Here is a 23,384-nt window from a genome sequence, read left to right as displayed (position 1 = left end):
AAAAACAATTATATTGTTATAAATCATACATGCGCAAAAGTTGCAAAATATGGCATGTAGGTCTGCAACACTGATAACAAGCACTTAGTTATTTTAACATTCACAGTTGTAAAAGAAAAAAAGTGAAAAAGGAATAAATGCAGATGTTTTTTTTAAATAACATTTCCAGATATTAAGCCTATCAACTTGCTAAAAAAAATCCAATAGGCTAACAAAGTTTTCAGGTTACTGAAAAATAAAATTTTATAAGTCAATTTGCTCTTCAGAAATGTCAAAACAATCTTGCCAAACCGATTTTTGAGACACGCTTTTACTTTGAAAAGGCCACCGGAAATTGCTCTGCATTTTCCGGTTTAGTAGTGACGGTGACGCTTTCCTTCTACAATTTTGTGAGGACACTAAAAGGTTCTCTAACTGTGATACGACTGAGAATGGACGCAAATAAACCACTTCATACATCAGGTAAGGGAAAAAAAAACATTCAGATTAATACGACTTTGGGAGCTTTTCAGCCAATATGAATATCGGAGCAAAAATTTGTTTAAAAAGCGAACGTTTATGTTAGCATTAACTAAGTTAGCCGAAAGGTTTAACTACTGAAGTGGGTTTGTCAGTTTGAACAACATGCGGTTAATGAAAACATCAAAAAAGTTATATTTATTTGTTTCCAGTGTTTAAACTGTATACAGTCACGTACGCACGTAACACAAGGCGTTATTTCCGCGTTAATGACGTCGCCACTTTACGTGAGGGTTTTATTTTACTAGTTTAAATGTTTAAAAACTTTGGTTCTGGTAATTTTATCTGTGCAAAATTGAGTTTGTGAAATAAAACATTACACCAGGAAATCACAAAACATTAGGAAGACAATCAGGAAATCACACCCGAGACACTTTAGGAAGTAAGAAGCAATCACATTCACACTAACTAAAGGTATTTATTCTATAGAACTTGTTACTTAAGCACGTTAACAAAGTAAAAAAAACAAAATAGACTTGTTTTTAGGGGAGAAAAATATAGTCTAAACAAGTTGTGGTATTTGTTTACATAACTACAACCACAAACAACAACATAAAAGCTATAATACAACGTTTTGATTTGACTCAGATATGCAATTTTCTCATAACATAGTAATTTATCAAAGTCTCTAAAAGTATAAAAAATATGAATAACAAATGTATTCGTGTTACCTTAAATGTGCACATTTATGCATTTACTTATGGTAAACGTAAACTAGGTGACTCTGAACTAGCAGTCTGTAGTTCAGTTGACCTTAACATTTGAACCAAAAATGAGGAAAAATTTGGTCAAAAACTGAAACTCCTTAAAAAAAATTCATAGAAAAGTATGTCAGTTATCGCTGGAATTTCTGTTCTTTAGATATTTTTATATGTTTTATGAAGTTCTACTGTAACAAAGAGCAGTATTTAAATAAATTCAAGAGAGTTTGATTCTTTATTTGTTTAATTTAAGGGGATTTATTTGCTAAAATTCTTACTATAATGTTATAACGTCTTTACCCCATGGTAAGTAGTTGAGCTGAGTGAAAGAATAAAAAAAGTATATTATTTTCCCTTACACGTATTTGAAAAAATCCTAGGTTTAATAATCTGAGTAATATTTTTTGTGACAGAAACCTTTAAAACGGATCAGTAACACAAAGTTGTGTTTACTTGATGTGGATTTAGGTTTAAAGAAAAAGGTTAAATCTTTATTAAATCCTTAAATATAATGTGAGATTTTAGTAATGTACTGGCAATTTAAATTATTTCAACTACTCTGAAACGTTACAAAGTCTTGATGAAGTTTGTTGTAAAGCTATTTCTAATCTGACAGCAGCTGGTGATGCATGTGGACCAGAGGAGAGTAACACAACGGCGTCAGCAGCAAAGGCGGCCGCCGCCCGTCTGGCTGAAATCCGTCTGGTGGTGGTGGGATGGAGGTGGCCCGGGAAAAGCCTGACAGGAAACACCATCATCGGCAGGGAGGAGTTTCACTTGGAGAGAGCGGCCGAGTTCTGCATCAAGAGGGAGACTGAAGTGGATGGAAGGGAGATCAGCGTGGTGGACACTCCGGGATGGTTTTCCACCCAGGATACACCACCCTCCTATAAACAGGAACTGGTGAAGGGTCCTTCTCTTTGCCCGCCGGGCCCTCACGCTTTTCTACTAGTCATTCCCGTTGGCATGTTCACAGAGGTGGACCGCAGCCGCATCGAAGAGCACCTGAGCCTGTTTGGGGAGCGCGTTTGGAACCACACTATTGTGGTTTTCACCTGGGCGGAGGTGCTGAGGAAGATCTCCATCGAGAGGTACATACGCAGGGAGGGCCAGGAGCTGCAATGGGTGCTTAGAAAATGCAAGAAAAGGTACTTTGTCATCAATAACTCCATCTTTGGAGAGAATCCCCAAGTGGGAAGTTTAATGGAGAAGGTGGAGAAGATGGTGTCAGAGGAGGGGGGCCACTATAGCGTAGAAGCCGAGGCGAAAGCTCTGGATGAGAACCAGAACGCAGCCGGAGAGGCTCAGGCGCTGCAGGGAGCCCAACAGAAACCGAGTCCTGAGCAGGATGTGAGCAACGCCATGGGAGTGCTGTCGCTTTCCACTGAATGATGCTCAGACTCCAAGGGGAAATCTGGCAATTCTAGAGCCCAACAAGTAAAACGTAGAGACTAAAAGTAAGTATAGTCAGTGTTTTTTATGTAAAAGAAAGAACAGCAAACGTGTTTTCCTCAACTTTGTGCTGCTTTAGAGCCACCCTCACTTTTATTCATGCTTTTGGAAATCACTTTAGATGTAAAAATAGTGTTGATGTGGCGGCCTTAACCCCTTGTGCTATCCTATGGGGTCCAGATGACCCCACCCTTGCATTGACGTGTTCTCCCTACCATAACAAAGGTGGATAAAGGTGAAGAGGATTTCATGTAATCCATGGACACCTGTGAAGATCACAAATCAGTGAAGAAAAAAGGTTCAGAGCACTGTCTAGTGGGGTCCAGATGACCCAACTCCCAATGATAAAGTGCACAAAGGATAGCACAAGGGTTACAAACATGACCTAAAAAAGCAGAGGGTCATTTTCCACGTTATCTTGATGCTGAAGAAGGAGATTTTAAGGAAACAACTCTGTCTTATTATTTTTATTTCCTCATCCTGCATCCATAGCAAACTAGGAAACAAAAGTGGGACGAGTTCACAGTAGTTTCTCACATTTAGTTTTAGAGTAAATCCAGTTTATTTTTGACTCCATATAACCAGGAAGGCTTTATCGTCGGCAGAGCTGCTTAGACAAAAAAAAAAGGTTTAAAAGTGAACCGTTACTGAAAGTATAAAGAAAAGTGGTTTATCAGTTTATCATATTTATTACACTAGCAGGCATGTTACTGTGTGCACCGATTGTGGTATAGAAAGCCTTTTTAACAACTGAGATGTGTTTTCCCGTTTTATCCTGTGATATGTGGATAAAATAAGACGTTTTTAGTAAAACGATAAAGTTTCTTCACATGCAGGAGGTTTTTTTTTTTTACCTAAAAGATGCACTGACTGTTACACAAAAGTGAGCTTTTGCCGTTTCAAAACCTAACACTCCTTCATGTAGGTGGATACATAAGCAAATCACTGTATTTTCCTGTTTTTAATGGATTTTTTTTCAAATGATTCCTGTTCTTTGGGACCAAATTGTTGATTTTATTTTTTTTCCTTTTGCTGCCATGTTTACTGTATTTCCTCTGTTTTTATGCCTCACTTATTTAAAGGAATGGGTCACACAAGTAAAGATGGTAAAACATGTTTTTAAGAAGGAATGAAATGAGTAAAAAAATTTATTTGTGGCATTTATGAGACCTGTTTGTCAACTTTTTCCAAATCAGCACACCAGATTACACTTTTTATTTTGGGCCCAAACCAGAACAACAACATTAACAGTATTGCAGTGATATTGATCATGTTTTTAGGACACAGTTTCTGCAGGAATTCATGAGAAGTTCATCTTTGAGTTGTGGGCGGGACCGCTGCTGCAAAGCGAGCAACCCCGCCCGCCCCCTCTTCCCTTACCGTTGCTGAGAGCTCTTTGTTTAACCCTTGTGCTATGTTAGATGACCCCACCCTTACAATGACGTGTTCTCCCTACCATGACAAAGGTGGATAAAGGTGGAAAGATTTCATGTAATCCATGGACACCAGTGAAGATCACAAATCATTGAAGAAAAAAGGTTCAGAGCACTGTCTAGTGGGTCTAGATGACCCAACTCCCAATGAAAGTGCCTAGGATAGCACAAGGGATAAGCAGAGGGAGTTTGAGGCCCTCCACAGTGTTCTTTCAAAGTCCCAAAAACGCTCTTCAGTTCCTGATTCACAATGATTTTAATGAATAAATACTTGTTTTTTAACTTCATTTTCTTTCTATCATCAGAAAAATGGCATTTAAAAAACACCAAAAACATGATTTCTGATGAGTTTTTACTGACAATCATAACTAAACACCTAAAAGTATAAAAATATTCTGATTGTTACGATTGTTAAGTACAAAATAGGAAATTAAATTATGCATTAATCCTGATTTATTCTTCCTCTAAACCTTTTAGCCTCATTTTTCTAAGCAAAAACTCCAAATAAACTCGTTATTTTAACGTTAGTTGGAATAAGCTTTATGATGTTTACTTTTTTTAATCCATTCACTTCCTCCAATATTAGAATGTTTCTCATGAAGAAGAAAAATGTTTTTAAAACACAAAACAAGACTGCACTGCATTATTATCTGTGATATTTGGTTAAATATCCATAAATAAAAGCCATAAATGGTGATTAAAATCATCAAAAACTATAAAAATGATATGGAAGTTTTTTGCTCCTTTCTTTTTTAATGGCATTTATGTTTTTCTTCCGATTTTCTTGCGTGTTTTTGCATCTCTGTTAAAGCACAGGCCGCCTCCGTCTCATAGCCAGGTGTGGTGCGACTGTTTTATATAATGCCGTCCATCTAGTTTAGTGAGGTCAAAAGTCGTGTTTGTTTGTGTTTTTCCATGCTGGTTTGCGTTTTCTTTCTGTAAAACTGAAGCAAACTCGGTGCAGATCGTTCACATTTGCACATCACCAGTTGAACCGAATCAAGCATGTTTATTAAATGTTACTCTGAAACCTGGTTGTGCAGCATGCTGCTTGCAGGATCTCGATGAGCTGGCGTTCATTCCGTCTGAATCTGTAAAGTCTGTTGCTAAGGAATGAAAGTGGACTTCAGTTCGTCCCTTTGCAGCAGAGTTTAGCATTGCAGGCAATTTACTCTGTCAAAATCCAAGATGGAAAAGAAAAAGAAGGGGAAAACAGTAAAAGCTCTTTTTTTTTACTTCAACCCTTTTCATACAATTCGATACAAAATGATCAAATGTATTTTTGTTGTTTGGGAAAAATATTTATCATTTAAATTAATGTTTAATTGCAGAATAACATTTTCACAGCATAACTGATTAGGAGTAATTTAAGATTGAAAGTGTACATGTTCACAGGATGCCAGTTCAGTAATGGATATCTTCTACCATGTGCTAATTTATAAACAAATACTCATAAATAGAAGTAATAAATAGTAAAAGTAGTAAGTAAAAAAAACAACCATGAAACTTCAAATATGCAAAATAGAATAAACGCAGAAATGCACCAAGTATACAGTAATCTGGTATTTAAGTGCAGTTAAACAGAAGTGGTGGGACAAAGTGTTTGCATGAATCCTTTCTGTGGTTCAGAGGTGTGATAGCAGCAGGGAAGTAAGAGTTTTTGAGTCTTGTTGTTTTGTTTTGCACTTCAATTCCGGGGGCATTGAATTATGAACAGTCCATGCTGTGGGTGGGTGGCGTTTTTTAATTATGTTGACTCATCAGAGAGTCTTACAGTCTTATATATATACTGCTCTTTAAGGTCTATTTTAAAAGCTTTCCAGGTGGAAGTTTGATTAGAAATTTGACAAAAATCGGTGTCATTTTTTAGGCATAGTTTCTGCAGAGTGGCTGAGTCTAATTGAGTCTAAATCTGACATAACTAGTAAAACTGCAATTCAAAATATAATGGTGGAGCTCGATGCATGTCATTTACGCATGTGGCCACTAGATGGCAGTAGAACCCCAAACCCAGTGTGTTTTTTTCTGAGATGAAGTTTTGCAATAACCTTGAATGGACCACATTACACTTAAAAGCCTTGTCAAAAAAATACCCTTACCCTTTAAAGGTGTTTTTGAGCAAAAGAATTTAATGAAGCCTTAAGAGACCTTTCTGCAGCTTTTCCAACCTGCCCTGTAGGCACAAAGGCAGTGCAGGAACAAGCAGTTGTGGTGCTGAAAGCACTGTGTTGTAAAGAAAGGAAAAAAAAGGCAAAACACCACAACATGTTTCCATGAACTTTTATTTCAAAAGTAATCAAAACAATACTCACATAAACTATGGATAATAGGTGATTTTTGAGTCCCATTATGTGCTTTGAAGTCTAAAGATCAAACCTGAAGAAAACTCTTTGATTCCTGCTTCTTTTTCATAGCAATTGTCTCTCAGAATGTGGTTTTATTTCTTTTAATCGACTTAACAGGTAAGTAAAAAACAGCAGCACACGTCATCAATGCTCATGAACACAACGTTTTCATTAAAATCACAGAGATAAAGACCATCCACAGCTTCCTGTTTATGAAGCAAGTGTTGCAGGTTTTGTCTCTACTTTAGCATTTGTGGTTTTCCAAAAATAGGCAAAATCTCAACCTGAATTTCTCCCTAAAAGATGTTTAATGACATGGAGAAATAACAGCCTTTTGTTCTCCTATGTGAAGGAGTTTGAAAACATTTTCTTTCAGAATTTGTAATTATGTTGAAAACAATTTGAGATTGATGTTGTGTCCCCATGTGGTTTAAGTGTAACTTTGCGCATTAACAAGAAAATAAAAGACGGGAAAAAAAAGAAAGTTAGCCCTTTGCTTAGTCCTCACCTTCATTTTTTCTTTCAACCACATCACTGTTTGCGTTCCCGAAACTGCTGCTGTGTTTTCCATTTTGCTCTCTGTTTGTTTTCATAGAAAACCGATATCTGTGGTTGGTGAGAAAAATGGTTAAAATTGGATTTTCCGTTTGGAATTCATTTGTTTTCAGGTGAGACTATTATTAAAGGGATCTATTGTGTTTCCACTGGGATAAAATCAGCAGAAAGCTGTCACTAGGCCGTTTTTCAGGATCGTTTCATCTTCAAACACGAATTCAAACTTTTATTGTTATTTCCGCTCCAATCCAGAAGGGATTTATGGGTCACAGTGTTATTTTTCCGAATCTGTGTTTATAGAAACAGCTGAAATAAGAGGGCTTTTGCATGATTTTTAGTTTGAGTATTTAACTTGTTGCACGTCCAAAATAGTTTTGGCTCCTGACACCTTCGCCAATTCAGTCAAGGGTTCAAAGCTGCTGATTGACACTTGCTGTTGCGTTGGGCAACACCTGTATCCACAAGAAATTTCCTTTAATACATTTGATGAACAATTAAAGTTGAGCCTTTTTTCTGGGTCGCAAAGTCTACGAACCCGTGAGTTTGGTCCACATCGACCATTTTTGAGTAAAATCGATGCCATGTTCAAATCAGTTTGTGGTAAATTGTCATTTCTTTTGACAAAACAAGACAAAAGCATGAGGATTTTTTTTATTAAAGTCTGACTCTGATCCTCTTTTGATCCTTGTCAAAAATGTTAGCAGTGGTCTTTTAATTATGATTATGCCGATTCAGCCAGCATAAAAAAAAAAAATCTGTTGTTTTCTAGGACGTAATTTCTGCAGAGCGGCAGTAGTTGATTAGAAATTTGTCTCGACTTGTGGGTGGGGCCATTGGCACGGATCAACCCTGACCCCTCTTCATTAATGACAACTCTCCGTTTACACTCTTTGCCCCTAGCTTACAGCCCCTCACACCCTAACATGACAGGTGCAACAAAAATGACGAGCAATATTGGAGCTTTTTAGCCATCTACTCCTGAAAATTCCACAAGAAGATGCTAAAAACACGATTTTTAAACGGAGTGGATCTAAATACTCAAACAATTGGGAAACAGAGCAGTTGGGGGAGGAGCTAATGCTGAATATTTTCCATTTATTAGACGATTCTTCCTTAAAACAGTTTAAAAATGGCTGCTGTAACTGACATTCACTTTTTGGTGCTGAATAGTGAGGTGTGGATCCTGAAGGTAAGGCTGAGGTACATTAAAAAAAAATGTGCAGCCCACTTCATCATCAGTCTTTGGTCTGGATGAGATGCCAACGAGGTGTGGAGAAAAAGGAAATTTACATGAAAAGTGTCATTTGGTGTACTTCCTCTATCCAGAAAAAAAAAATGAAATATTGCACTATGCAGATATTCTTTTTCATCAGAATTCAAAGCAACTGATCCATATCACCTCTACAAGGAATGACCTACCGTTGATGAAAACCCTCAAATTGAATTTTCTTGGAACACCACAGATTGATGATTATATAATATACCGATCCTGTATTTGCATTTTAAGTAAAAAAGTAGACAAGAAAAGGCCACCCGTAAAAAATAAGGAACAAATCTAAACTGTCCCACGTTTGTCATGAGTTACCTGAAACTGCAGACGTTTGGGCCTTGGTATTTACATTATAATGCCAAAATGAGGGAAGCAAACAAAGGATGGGTGTGTTGCTATTTTGCCAACAGATGCCAGATACCTTTAAACACAAGAAAGTTTTTTTGTTTTTTTTAAGTGTACTCATACATAACACACCTGTAAAGCAGGCGAACGCCTCACCCCAACTGTCATTTAAACTTAAAGAAGTAGATTCACTCTCACAAGCACCTGTCTTGCAATGTCACTCTAAACTCACATCAATTTTTCTAAAAAAAAACCCAAAAAACTGTGCAAAGTCTCGTCAAGGACAAACTGTCACGGCAGTAATGCAGACGGAGAAAACAGGATCCCCCTCACCCGTTCAAAGAATAACACACCAACTCACACTTCATTATCAGAAACTCCGCCAAAAACCACAAGCCAATACAGCACGGATGCTGAGAGTTCAGAGCCGGTCCTCCGAGCCGTGATTGATTGCAGTGAGTTCAGCTCACGTCATATCGCACAGCTGCCGCGGCGGCGGCTCGTTCAGCAGAGCGAGCCGTGGAAAAGTCAATTACGCCTGCGATGTAGCGGAAAGCATTACAGACAACCTGTACAGATAAATGTGCCGACCCCGTTGAAGCAACACAAACCAGTAAAAACCAAAGGAATACAAAGCTGTAAAACCTCACCACCAATAAAAGCTTCTGTTTTCATAATCTGTTTTGTTTCGGAAAATATATATCGTAGAAGTCGTCCTACACCCAAGTCGAGGAAACGAGGCTGTACAGGCTCTCCTTGGCCGCCCAGCTGCAATCTTAAAAAGGTTTTTCCATGTTTGACCGATCTTTCCATCAGTCCCCCGGCAAGTCAGAAGGTTTCCTCCCTCCATCATGTGTCCCTTCTCTAGTGCCCAGTGGGCGGATAAACAGTTTTTAAAGAGTCTCTGTGAACATGAGCTGATCCTGAAGGCTCCTGATGAGAAGTCTCAGCAGACCAGGTGTCCAGGTGGGTAGGGACATTAATGTCCCACCTCCCTTAGCACTGCTCAGACTCAATGAAGCCATCTTTCTCCTGACCCACGGGCTCCACCTCTGAGTAAGCCGGGTGACCCGACCCCCGGCGAAACTTCATGGCTGACCACTTGCTGGGGCGTCTCTGCAGCGGGGTAAAGAAGAGGACACATGTAAGGGTCAAAAACACATCCTGAGCACTTTATCTATGACGCTACCTTCCCATCGCCCTCTGCAACATGCGTTCAAGCGGCCACTTTCAATGAAAAGCCCGTGTAAATACACACAAATACGCGTTTGGGGCTTCCGCATTCAAAACTCTCACGTTCACGTGTTACCACAGACGTTTCCACGACCGTTTTTAAGCTCTACGTACAAAACGCGGCCATTGAACGAACGCACGTTGCAAGACCAAACAGGTCGAAGTAACGGGAGTCATGTTGGGGAAGTATAACTGCATTAATAACGGCATTACAAGTTAAGGAGCACAGTAATCCAATTACCTTTATCCCCACTACAACACCGTTATAGTAACGGTACTAGGTAACTAGTACGTTACTTCACAGTTTATCGATGGCATTCAATCGGCCTTGAGTGCTTCTTCTTTTTGCTTAGCATCCACAAGAAAAAAAAATGGACTCGTCCTCGGGGCTGTTTATGAAGCTACTGCTCACCTCAATGAGGAAGAGGCTGGCTGCAGAGGTCGGGTGATGGTACACGTAGATGGTGATCAGCACGCCTGCGATCATGACTAGCATCAGCAGCAATATTCCCAGGATCAGGCCGGTGTGCAGCGGATGCGTGCCCGTCATCCTGTGGACCGCACTGCTGGCCGGCATCACTGAAAAACAGGACAAAAGTGGACGCTCCAGCTTTTCAGACAGAATTTCTGTTTTCTTTGAAAGTGCATCTCCCTCTTTCTTTTTACATTCCATCATCCACCCCAGCAGAGCATAAACACTCACTCGAGCACAGGTGCTAGCTCACCTTTGCTTGACAAAAAAAATGACTATTCAGGTAAAGATATTTGTGCATATTTCTTGTTGACCGTCAGAGGGCACTCATTATACACACACAACACCTGAATACACCATGGATCCTAAAAATTTGAGGAAATTTGTCTTTAAATTAGTGATACATTTGCTGAGAATCTCAGTCGGTTATAATGATTAGAAACAGGATACGATACATTCGTATGATTTTAAAGATAAAACCCATTCTATGGCAATTACAGGGACTTTCTCCTAGAGCTACGGTTAATTTGACAGAAGGTTTGGTATTTATTGCCCTAGAGCAGGTCTATTAGTGAGGATTCATTTCCTCTGTAAATGTCAAATGTGTAGCTTAAGTTAATGTGGCTACCTATAGCCACATTTACTTAATTAATAGATCCATATTTGTACCTGAGGCCACATGTAGATCTTCTACAACACAAATGTGAGAGCTTTTGTCAGATTTATTTATTTATTTTTAATAAGAAAAGGGGATTCAAATCTATTCAAAGCTTTTTTCACGTCACAGCAGGAACACAAAACTGGCAAAGATGTGACCATGAAACCAGCAGCCGGGATCCTCCCTTCACACTGTCGCTCACGCCTCCCAGATTTACAGCAGGACAGCTTTTCCCAAAGCTGTGGATTTCTTCCTGCGTGCCCTCCTGACAACCTCGGCCCGAGCTCTTCCCTCCTTTTAATTATCCGCTGCAGGCAGCGCTGAACACGTCAGCCAGCCACCCTCCCCGGTGGTTCCCTGCCTCATTGATTTCCAGCATGCATAATAATGGGGTGGCAATCAAACCTGATATAAAATAAGTGTGTACTTTATATCATGACACAGTGGATTTCTACAACCATGAATGTTCAATTAAACCAGAATTGTAGATTTTTGAAATGTTTATTTTGTTCTAATTTCCTGTTTTAGAGGGAAGCTCGAATGATGTGACAGGCTGTTGGTCCGACTTGTTGATAGGTTAGTAGGAGCAGCGTGCGGCTTGGCAGAAAAGCAATTTAAAAAAAAAGTTAAGATAAAACTAACATTATTTTAGACTAAACAACTGAAACTGATCAGGCAGGCCTGAAAATGCTCAACTTTTGATTTGAATAAAGGAATAAAAAGGTTTAAATAAAAAGAATAAAAAGGTTTCCTCTGTTTTCACACTAATCCCTGATCATTTTTGAAGGAATTTTGGTCTAGAAGAGACACACACACAGTTGGAATTGAACCCAATTGAATAAATGACCTGTCCTAGCACAGGAGATAAGCAGAACCCTGCACCGTACCGAAATGAAAGGCTGAAAACGAGAGAAAGCCAGACTCCTCCTTTGACAGAAGAGTAATTATGGGACAGCAGCTGTGATGATTGAAAACTGAAATCTGGTGTGAACTTGAGAGAAAAAAGGCAACAAAAAGCTTAACTGCAGAGCATGTTTTAAAATTAAAGGAAAAACAAGAAAACTGAGCAAAAAAACAAACAAAAAAAGGAATCTAATGTCACAGTCTGGCTGAAAAAAGAGTCTTAATGTGCGAAAACTTTCCACAATAAAAGGAACTGGACTCAATCAGATGGCCAGTTGTGGTGTGGAGTTGATTTACCATTTCTGTCAAACAGCACATTCATCTTAAAAAAATTATAAGGCATATAAAAGGCAAACGCATCCTCAATGCACTGGAAAGGCAATAAACTTGGAAAACATGAATTTTAAATGTTGTGTTATAATTTTGAATGAGTTGAAAATATGTAAAATCATTAAATATTTAATGTATTAAAAATAAGACATATATTATATAGTCATATTTTATATTTGTCTATCACGATTCACATGTTCAGCAACATAATATAATAATCCATTCATATTTTTCTAATGAACAAGAAAATCACAAGTTAAAGCTTGATTTTTTTTACATCTGATAAACCCAAAGAGATTCAACTTACAAATCCTGCCATCAGGAAGGTCTGCGGTTCAATTCCTGGCTTTTGTAGGAAACTTAATGAACAGACGAGCTAAGCACTTTGCAGAAAGAAGTGGGGGTTGAAGCAGGCATACAGTGTACGAGTGATTTAGCTTTTCTCCAAAGTTGGAGCGAAACAAGAACATTATTAAATTTGTATGATGTAATAACCATATGTTGAGGGTTTCAAAACATTTGGATTTTTCATTTTTTTATTGTAACATAGGAAGGAAACAAATCCTAGTCAGCTATTTGTCGCAGAAAAAAGTGTTGGACAACCACGTTTTAAGACTTCATTTAACTCTATGTAAGTAGAGGAGTAGCAACAAAAGAGAAGCACTGTTCTGCATCTATTTTAATGGCTCTCAAGAAAATAAATGTGCAAATGAAAAGTCATTTAAGCTCTTTGCTTTTGACAAATGACTCCATCTGAAACAGGGACCGCTCCCCTCCGTACGTGACTATTTCCTGGATGCCTTCCTCATTGCTGCTTGTCCGCGTGAATAGAGGTATGCAGAGACAATAATAAAACAATCTGATAGTATCAGAGCACTGGGCACATAACCGGCCAGGAGTGTTACACTGATGGGAGACATTCTGTGTTTTAAAAAAAATGAAAAATGGGATAGAAGTCATGGCCTTTCTTTACAGCTGAAAATTATTTTGAAAAAACAAAACAAAAAACAGATGGAGTTTATCGCCATTTTCATGAATGTGAAAGCTTAAACCTTAAATACTTTACAGAGACTATTTATGGATTCTGAAGATGAAAACCTGAATGGTTTATAAAAATAATAAAAATAAAAAATACTTTCCATCTGTTTTTATGCAGAGACTTCTGGAAAACATCTAGGGCATTAGTAGAAAGAAAATGTCAAAAACATCATATAGTGCAGTCTGTAGTGAGAGTAATGAGGGAATTCAGCCCATAAATAAAACAACCAAACCTGAGAACAAAACTCAACAAATTTACAGGACAGTTTCACTTTGTTTTTTATGTAGGAACATTAAATATTCATAGCAACTATTTTATGTCAGGAATAATAGCCTTACAGAGCATGCTCCAACAAATACAAGTTGGTCAAAAATAGAGTTTGAAATGTCTGTTGATCTTGTTGTCTTCCCCAACTTATTGACTGTTATAATTTGGCAATAAAATAAAATAAAATCAAACATTATTTATCTCGAGCCTTGCACAAGTAGAAGCGCTTTAAAATGTAAAAATCATACACAATGTAAATGTCAATGGACGACTTTTTAACGCACGCCTGAACCGTCTGACACAAAACGAAGTGCAATAAAAAGTGATAATGCACACTTCGAAGGCCATTAACCCGCTGATACCATGGTAACTTACAAAAGGAATAAATATTGACCAGCTTTTAGTCCTTAATTCTTGTTTTTTTCCGATGTGGATCGCTTTTCTCACAAAAAGCGGACTATTTGTAACGTGACGCGCCGCACCACTGCTGCAGTCAAGATTCGCCGATATAAAGCGATATATATATGCTGATCTTTCCGATGTGTTGAATAAAGCATCAGTTCAGAGAGAAAGTTCGCCTCTTACCGCTTGTTTTTGTCCAAATGATGAACCAAAAGGTTTTTTTAAAGAAGCCAGTGCAGTGATACAAAACATTTAAGCTAGGTGACCAGAATTTCTTTTTTCATCGTGCAGTTATCCTGTGGTATATCACTTTTTAACGCACACCCAGCAGCCAATCAGAAGCAAGTATTCTCCCCCGGACCATGGTATAAATTACAATAAAAACCCAACCCACCCTTCACCCATGACCCCACACTCAATGAATACTTAAAGTTACATAAAAGTAACTTTTAAAAGGAATTTAAGGCTTGGCTCTGCTTTTGCTGTGAGGAAAGAGTATTTGGGAATCCATTCATACAAGGAGCAAGTTCAGCCATCGGAATGATTTTGTTATTTAAGAATGGGAAGTGTAGCCCCACAAGGTAAAATCTGGTTTAAATATAGACCATCTGAAAGAGTTTCTATATTTCCTTTGTCAAAGTATTTAAAACACAGTAACAACCATTGTTAAAAATCCATACGTGTTTTTCTTTCCTTCATGCAGTCATTTGACACATAAACTTCAGTGTAATTTAAATTTGAACACAGTGGAAATCAAAGACAAAGACCTACCTTGGTTATCTTGAAGATGAAGTGCAATCTTGGTATCATCTGTGAAAAAAACAAAGCAAAAGCAGAATAATCAGCATTTCTCTTTGTAGTTTGTTTGTGATGCTCTAATAATAAACACACCTCCCTTAAGGTCCCAAATTAGATTAAGCTTATTTGGTTAATGGACTCTCTTTCTGTACTCCTCTATTAAAAATGGATGCATGGAGTACAATGGCTATACATCTATAATTCAACAGATACAGTAGAACCAGTCTAAGGGCTGCCTATCCACATTAAATATGGAAATGACCCACTTTCTTTTCCAGGGAGTAGACAGATACAGGGTTTTAATGATGCATATTTGACACAGTTCTCCACCCTAAATTACTTTATACAAAACAACTCTTTTTTTCATTCAAAAAGCCAAAATACAGCCACATTTTACCATCTAAATAATCAATAAACTTGAAGTAAAACCTTTAGCAGAGGTTGATCTGTTAGGTCACCAGATTACTAGTCAGGATCTCTGCAGATTCATTTTTCCAAAGGTACAACAATGAGTTCAATTTTTCTTGCAGCGGTAGAAACCGCCAAAAAATGACTGGTGCAAAATCTCTTATGGAGCTAAAAAATGTTCCAAAACCAAAATATTGGGGATTTTTAAAAATACACAAGGGATGGCCACAGGCTTTTTTTTTCCAATTTTGTGGAAAAATGTTAAATTTGGCGTTTTCACATTTTTCCACAATATGGGAAAAGAAAAATTTTGTTCAATTGATCTTCACAAAATTTCACACGCATGCCACCAGGTTAAGTTTACAACCACAACCTAAGTCTGATTGACCTTTAACCTTGGCAAGAACCCGCCATCTTGTAAAATAAATCACCTTTAGCATCAGCTACAATTTTAAAAATCTCCTAAGGATTTTGATCTATCGTCTCAGATCTCCTCGAGCATCATTGGTAGGCTACTTTGGAAATAATGTTGGAAATAAAGTTGCTAGATTGTTAAAGCCATTAGCATTGTGAGCTCCCACAAGTGGCGTTCCCCTGTTGCTCACACAGTTTTTTTTTACCGTAATATTGTGAAAATTAAATATTAGCTGAACGAAATGATATGACACACGATGTAAACATATAAGGAATGTGGGCGGGGTTAACAGAAAAACTCAGTGGCTTTTGCCGATTCCTGTAAAAACTACATAGATCTGTCTGTCACTATTGGGCGGCCAAAAAATAAAATAGTTGCTATGGAGATAAAACCAACAGAAAAGCCGCCACTTTGAAAAAGTATTCTTTTTTTTTATGGATTTGTTGTGTACAGCTCTGAACGGGGTGATGGGGGCAGAGGTGGAGAGTGGGGGTCCTTAGCCAGTGAGGGCGGGTCAAAGGGGAGCGCCTTCGGGCCATAGAACACCACTTACAGCCTCAATTTTTTCCGAATTCTACAAATCAAATTTTCAACAACTATAAAAAAAACTAAATAAACAGAAAAATAGGACTACTTCCAATACCGTTTCTTGGATTATAGTTATAAACCCATTGCTATTTATGTCCAACTGACAGTTTTTTGCACATCAAATGTGAAGTAAACATTATTGCATTGCTTTCATCTCTCTCAGACAAACATCCTTCCACCCACATGCATGTTTTTTTTCTTCCACCTTTTTTCCCCCTGACTCCTTCATCCAGCTGCAGGTCACCAGCATGAGCGTGAACCACCGACAGTTTAAACTGACCTCTGACTGCCGCGCCTGACGGAGGCAGGTGAGAGCTGGAGAGGCTGATCCATCACAATAAATACAAACGCCGCCGTGCAACCTTTTGACCTCCTGTGTTGCCGTGTACGCAGATCATATATCGCATGCACAGGCCTCACATTATTCCTCATAACACGCCTTGTTTTTATATCTGTACTGTCAAGATTCTTTTAGTGTTTTCCCTCACAACACGACTGTTTTTACACAGCAGCTCCTTCAGCACCCCTTGGCGATTGCATGTGCGTTCAGGATCCAAAACACAGGATGATTAATGGAGAAAGGATTGGTCTCTCCTTCAGAGAGAGATGAAAGTAAAACTCAGAACAAGAGTTAGGCGGAAAAAAAAATAAACAAGGAGCTGTTAGGAATGAAGGGAGCAGAAACAGAACAAATATTTCCAAATGAATACTAGTTCATCAATTGGTTCAAAGTCAGAACTGGATGTTGGATGAACTTAAATTAAATATGGAAGTTTTAAACATTTCCAGTGCCACTTAAAAGTATGTAACAAAAAATAGAAAAATATTCAAAAGTCCTGCCAAGTTTATCCAGATTTTTTTTTATTATCGTCAAAATAAAAGGTGTCAATATAGGGGTGTGTTTGAAAGACATCAGTTAAATGACAGCTGGTTTAAAAATCAGTAAAATTTCAAACGTTTATTGAGCGTTTGTTAGGGATAAATGTAACAAATTAGATCAGAAGAAGTGGCTTAAAAAGTCAGTAACCATACATTTTTTTCAATGAAAAGCAGAGCAGCATGTCCAAAATTAAAAACATTTAAATCAATGATTCTCTTTTTACTTCACTTAGCATCATATTAATGCTTGATGCTTGTTTTCTTTCAGCTTTAAGCTTTCAGCCACATATTTCAGTTTATTTGGATTTCATTTCTATCTGCATCCTCTCTTTCAGGTCTTCCAACAACTTCCAAATTTGATCAAAACCCTTTTCCTGATTCCTAACTGTTTATCTTTTCTATTTTTTTTAACTTAATCAATTTGTTTACCATTATTTAACCAGGAAAGTCCTGACACAATTTTGCAATTACTCTGTTTCCATTAATAATAAATGCGAATAAACACAAACTAACTCACGCGATAAGTAATTCGAAGACATGGATGTGAACAATACTTTGATTTTTTTGTGAGATATGTTCATATTTCTGGCACGCCACTAGCGCTCATCATCATCTATCAAAGGAGACGTCTGCATCTTTTTCAGGCCGTAGAGTGGCGAGCTCCTTACACGTGGGAGCGGCTGGTTGTTGGTCATGTGACGCATTTCATTTGAAAAAGTGTAAAATATGTCAATTTCGATACGCCTCAAAAATCAAACTTTTTTCGATTATTGCGAGTTTTTTTCTAAATTGTCGTGTTGCCATTAGGTGAATTTATTATCGCAGATCCAATTTGCACAATTTTATAGTTAATGGAAGCAGCCAGTGGTTAGTTTGATGCATTTTGTAATGAATTGCATAATAGGTTGTATGGAAAAAATTAAAAACAAAACATGACTATGGCTCCGTTATGTCTTTAAAGGTCATCTGTCATGGTTTGCTCTCAAAGCCTTTTGTTCTTTAAAGGACTAAATTTACTTGTCACACTGAGAAGAGCAGAAGCCTGACATTAGTTCCATTAGCTCAGCGTTTGCGAGGCTGCCTGAAGTACTAGGCATGCTTTCAATGTTCATTTATGCAGCGTTTCCATGGTGACATACACTCACATGGCCGATCCAGCACATCTGTGGCTGAGTTCACAGTTTTTCAGATAAAAAAAAAGTGAGACCATTGAGAATGGAAAAACGCCTGCAACTCAAAATAAAGTAAACAAAGTTCCGAGGACACCTTGACTGTTTTTCAAACTTCGGCAGAAGATTGGAGTCAGCTGCTTTCATACATTATTTGCATTAGATAGTGCTGAGATTATGCTATGATGTGGTTATGAACGGCCTCCTGCTGCGGTGCACTGAATCATGTCCCGAATACATTACAGTACAAAAGAACGGCAGTGTGACCTTTTTGTCTTTACCTTACAATTTAAAACATCTGAATATCTAATGGAGACCTGATTGACATCAATCCTAAAACTGATTCGCTTTAATGTGTTTAGCAGATTTACAGAGGCATAAATGTATATTTGTGCACATAATCAGAGGTCAGATTTTTGCCGCTGATATGATTTGACTCCAAAATAAAAAGTCTCATGCAGCAACTTGAATTTGTGAGGATTATCAACTGTTAAGTGTCTGTTCATCCTTTTTTTTTGTTTTTCCATGGTGTTTTGGTCTTGTTTTGGTTAATTTATTAAATGTTTCGACGACCAAGCCTGGTCTCCTGCATATTGGGTCCTACAACACCATTTACTGACAGAGTTGTGCATAATTACGCTGTTATTTTGCTAAAATTGATGCTAATATTTTGCAATAAAATATACAAAAAGTCCATTTAATGATTGCACATATACATAAAATAAATAAACAAAAAAGGTAATATTTGGAATTTCTTATTTGTGCAGTTTAGTGTCTTTGTTACTTTCCTGACACATAAAGGCATGACTTTTTAGGAACCAACTCGGTTGTTTTAAGACATATCTGCTACAAACGTGATTTAATAGGAAGATGTTTTGACAGCAAATTACAACTCATATATTGCTTTTTTTTTTTTATAGAATCATTAAGGAGTCATGAAGAAAGTTTCTGTGGAGCAAGATGAGCCGCATTTAGTATAACAACTCCACGGCTGCACCAAGTGCACAATGTCTGCAGCAGAAAAGAGACTAAAAAAGATATATTTGAAAGTGTTCTGCGGCTAATTCAGTGTATGACCCAAATGTTAACTACAACAAATTGCATTTAAAGTGGAAACTCAATTTAGGAATAAAGAGAATCCCCTCTAGTATTTGATTTTTCGTATACGTGTAAAGCTAAAATCCCTGGTTGAAGTATTGTGCTGGGCTCTGACAGCTCCCTCCTTTATTTATTTTGTGTTTACCTTCAGTGGTTAAGCTGGTTGGAGGGTGGGAGGTGGGGGGCGTGTCTCCGCCTCCAGTGACCTCTTTCTTCTTGGGCGAGGTTCTGGCGAAAGCCGTGGGGGTTACCGGGTAAACCTGCGTGGTGTCAGCGATGTTGCACTGTGTATCCTTGGTCAGAAAGAAATAACATAATTCACCTTCTGCACGTGTGTTTTTATAGAGAACGACGACCGAGTCGCTTTCGGGAGAGGGGTTCTCCATGTGCATCTTAAAGCAGCCTTCACCTCATATCGACAACTGCTGTCCACCCAATCCTGGCGATGGCGGTCAAAGCCACTCGAACATCTGAAAATAGAGACAGAAAGTGTCAGAAAAAATAGAAATGAGAAGAGAACTGTTTGGCAACAAAAGTTCTAGGGAAATAAGAAAACAAGTTTCATTCTTTTTGTTGCAATGATTATCTTTGTGTTTGCATGCTGTCTCCTCTTTCTTTCTTCTGTTTGATAAAACACTAGAGTTTTAGCAAATGTTGCTCTGTGAGCAGAAGCAGGAGGGAATTTCTAGACTCTGGAATGATTTACCTTTGAATTTAAACCTACAATATCCCAATATTAGGGAGGAGAGTCTTCCACTAGTCCACATAGCTGGTAGTAGCACAGATATGACCTTTATTTAGGGATTTATGTATTAATTAAAACATCTACACTAAGATAGTCTTAATATTTTAAGATCCTTCCTCGTTAAGCACAAAATAAATCTATGAAAAGTAATTTTTCCAAAGTCTGATCTAGGTGATTCCCTCAGAAAGCAGATCCCTACGTGATACGTCAGGATCTGTTCCTCCCAGAGACATTTGATCTGAAGATCCACTTAAAAAGCACTCAGGCTGAGACGCGAACATCTGCACCTCATGTGACCCTCGGAGGTCTGGATTTAAGGATGGCGTGGAAAAAGTCGTTGTGTGAAATAGGATGACGGTGTAAATGATGAGTTCAAAGTCGTGTGAGCTTCAGGGCAGAAAAAAAAACTGTTATTGAATTGACCGTCACAGAGTGGGAGTGACTGGGCAGTTACTTGTTGTAAACAGATACATTTGCCAACTTGCCTCAATTCAGTTGAATTTTCTGTTTTGTAGGAGATCTTAAGATTCTTTTTTGTCTTTGAAAATAAAAGCCTGTCCAAGGCAAACTCAACACAAGAACCGAGCGTGTTAAAGGGTGGTATCCATGAGATAACGGGCGTCTAGGAAAGTCTCCCAGAAGAACCCATTTCTCTGGTGAACACATTGTTATGGTAATGACACAGTGTGAAGAAGGCCATATTCATCTTTCCTGCCCCTCCACCACTCCCAGTCCATCTGCTCAGTCAGGCAACACAGATTCCTTCCCCTAATCCCCCACTTTTCCCTGACTGCCTTCCCCCGAGAGCCCCGCTACAGAAGCAGAGCGAGGTGCAAAAGCCTCCAAGCATGAATATCAGCTCTTGCTTTGCTTCCTCTAAATCAGTCTTAGCGTCTTCGATTGATAGTTAATTTGAATTTATTTTATAATGCTGTTAGAAAGGACGTTTCCTTTCCTGTTATTTACTTGTAGGATGGATATATAGCACATCTTATTACTCGTAGAGGAATTAATTCAACATGAAATCTTTCTTCAAATGTCCACAAATGCATTTAGTCATTTGATGAATTCAAGAATCTAGTTGTAACACCATTATCATCTTTATGCATGAAGTTCAACCTGAATAAACCTGTGATTATTGCCTCTTATTTAGCTGAAACTGGTTTATTTTTCAGGCTGTAAACAGTGAAGTTAATTCATTTGGTAAACTTCAAATGATGAATGAATTATTTTCTTTACAAAACATTTTACTCTTAGCTTGAAACATTTCACTGTCTTGTAAAGTGACTCTAAATCTGTTGTTTTGTAGTATAATTATTATTAAGCCTTTTTGTACAGAAAAAGGAAGGAACCATAAAGCTCAGTGTGAAAGTGGCTTAAGAGTGTGAAAAATAAATTGCCTCAAACTTTGCTTCTTTTGTACTATAAGAAAAGCTCTGTTCAGACAATAAAAATCTGCACTGACATCTCATTCATTTAGTCCTAATGTCAAATAACGATACTGTGTAGCATTTGTGTTTATGGAAAGCTGGGTAACAACTTTTTGCGGAGAGAAAACCAACCGTTTTTGATGCACACCAACTGTTTTTTTTTTTTTTTCAGGTAAGAAAATCCCTTTACCAACTCCATCCCATCAATGTTCAGACGCTCTGACACTCACGGCCCCCCAAGTGTCTGCCAAGCTTTATTAACATGCTTCAGAGGCAGCTGCGTCAGCCACCACAAACTGATTCGACGTGTTACTTTGCATGAAAGAGGTGCTCCACTCTCATCCTTCCTGCACTTCCCAGTCAGAGAAGGTCATTAGGCCTGCTCTCTTTAAAAGCCAGCGCATCCTTCTATGCCCAGACTGTGGCGTGCAGGCTTGCAGTTTGAGTGTGCCGACCGCCTGTTTGACGTTTTAACAGGAAAAAGCTGAGGGTACAAAGAGCAGGAAGTGGTTGGGCAGTCAGAAATTAACACAGTCAGAAAGCTAATTAAAATGCGTCCTAATGGGAGCATCGCTGCAGGCATACAGCATCTCTACTGCTTCCATAAAACGCTAAAGAAAAGTTTTCATTTTGCTGAGCTGTGATTTAGTTGTTAATCACAAGGTGTCTAAAACTCTTTAAGAAGTCTTATATAACTAATTGAAGCTGTCAGCTTTAAAAAACTATACTTGAAACTAAAACAAAACTAGGTTGAAATTGATCATCAATGGGATTGAAAAACAAAAGGAGAGTTTGACAATCAAGACTGAGAACACCCTGATGGAAAAAAAATCCACCAAGCAGGCATAATTCTGACAGCAAACATCTGCACACTTGCATCTCGTCATAATATATTTCTCCTGTCTTCCCTTTTAACTCAGACTCCCCTATCTGACAAAACCAAACCAAATCCACCACTGCTCACAGCTGTCAGGAAGTTCTGCAGAGAAACACCAACACTTCTTTAGAAGCGCAAATATTTACTTTTGCTTCAAGTGCAGGAAGACAAAATGGATAAGATCAGAGGTTGGCAGAACTTGTAAAGGGAAGCAAATGTCGGAACCAGCTGGTGTGTGGAAGGCTCATCCAAAATGACTGGAACATCACTTTGGGGGGAAAGAAATCTAGAAATTGTGTCACTTCTTTTTCAGAAAGTTAGTGTTTGGCTTTAAACACAACATATGTTACCAACATATTCAGTTTAAAAACCACAAAACCAATGTTTTTGTATAAGGTATTGAAACGACTGCAGATGTTCTTCTATTTCCTTTTTTTTTTACATTTTATGAAATGTTTTTAGAAGTATGACCTGCTTTTGGGATACTGCATAAACAAATATTGGTTCACCCTCCTTTTTTTGTTATTAAAAACTTACAGTTTCTCATTTTCTCATCTCATCTGATCCTGCATCTGGGTGATTCCTTAAACTCCCGTATCCCCCGACAAAGGGCCCATCGGATGCCAAAAGAATGTCCACACCAAACTACGCCCTTATTGTCTATTTTCCACATTTTGACAGTCGGACGAGGTGCAACAAGAACGCATTTACTACGTGCACAACGATAACGGGCTCCTTGTGCAAGATTTGGGGAGGTCGAAAAAAGAAAAATCCGTACCACACGCCTGCGTCTCAACTATATCACGTCGTTGTATTTGTTACGACCTGTCACTTGTTCCATGGCCTTAGAAAAAAATGTGCATGAAAATGTTGGCTCTACGAGCTCACCGACCGGTCTTGAGCCTTGACATTCAGTGTGGGCCATTTGCATGTCCCATACAGTTTTTCCCATTCTTCACCAGCCCATATCCACCCATAAGGGCAGTTGTGACTAAGGCTTTCTTTATTATCCTTGAGCAAATCTGATATGTGAGATTTTAAAAAACGGAAGGT

At 38.2% G+C, this 23,384-nt stretch overlaps 2 protein-coding genes across 6 annotated transcripts in view; one reads left to right on the top strand and one right to left on the bottom strand.

Annotated features, from left to right (window-relative positions):
- Window positions 1-336: 336 nt before the first annotated feature.
- Window positions 337-21,645, top strand: gimap4 (GTPase IMAP family member 4). 5 transcript variants are annotated; one of them, XR_013651898.1, is made up of 3 exons: window positions 343-462; window positions 1,837-2,677; window positions 21,627-21,645. XR_013651898.1 is itself a non-coding variant. In XM_011489000.4 (2 exons), the coding sequence occupies exons 1-2, from the start codon at window positions 432-434 to the stop codon at window positions 2,610-2,612; spliced, it is 804 nt and encodes a 267-aa protein (XP_011487302.1). In that variant the 5' UTR covers window positions 337-431; the 3' UTR covers window positions 2,613-3,836. The 5 variants fall into 5 exon arrangements, 2 of the variants coding, with proteins under 2 accessions (XP_011487302.1, XP_004081170.1); XR_013651897.1 differs by lacking the exon at window positions 21,627-21,645 and adding an exon at window positions 19,625-19,751; XR_013651899.1 differs by lacking the exon at window positions 21,627-21,645 and adding an exon at window positions 11,113-11,131.
- The window catches only part of plxdc2b (plexin domain containing 2b), an 89,323-nt gene continuing 72,310 nt past the window's right edge, over window positions 6,372-23,384 (bottom strand). Inside the window, exons 10-14 of the mRNA XM_011488999.4 lie at window positions 19,689-19,749; window positions 19,425-19,572; window positions 14,696-14,734; window positions 10,266-10,432; window positions 6,372-9,736 (exon numbers count right to left, since the gene is read on the bottom strand). Of these exons, the coding sequence (XP_011487301.1) occupies window positions 9,617-9,736; window positions 10,266-10,432; window positions 14,696-14,734; window positions 19,425-19,572; window positions 19,689-19,749 (535 nt within the window). The 3' untranslated portion in view covers window positions 6,372-9,616. The remainder of the gene's footprint in view (window positions 9,737-10,265; window positions 10,433-14,695; window positions 14,735-19,424; window positions 19,573-19,688; window positions 19,750-23,384) is intronic.

This window comes from Oryzias latipes, chromosome 20 (assembly GCF_053564925.1).
Source record: "Oryzias latipes strain Hd-rR chromosome 20, Olatipes_Hd-rR_3.1".
Lineage (NCBI taxonomy): Eukaryota > Metazoa > Chordata > Actinopteri > Beloniformes > Adrianichthyidae > Oryzias > Oryzias latipes.
Note: the sequence above shows the minus strand (reverse complement) of the source record. Positions and strands in the feature narration are given on the sequence as shown.

Bases quoted from the DNA above. Each gene is read 5' to 3' on its own strand.
- gimap4 (XM_004081122.5), top strand. From the start codon at position 432: ATGGACGCAAATAAACCACTTCATACATCAG. The intron at 463-1,836 runs GTAAGGGAAAAA...CTAATCTGACAG, and splicing joins TAAACCACTTCATACATCAG to CAGCTGGTGATGCATGTGGA.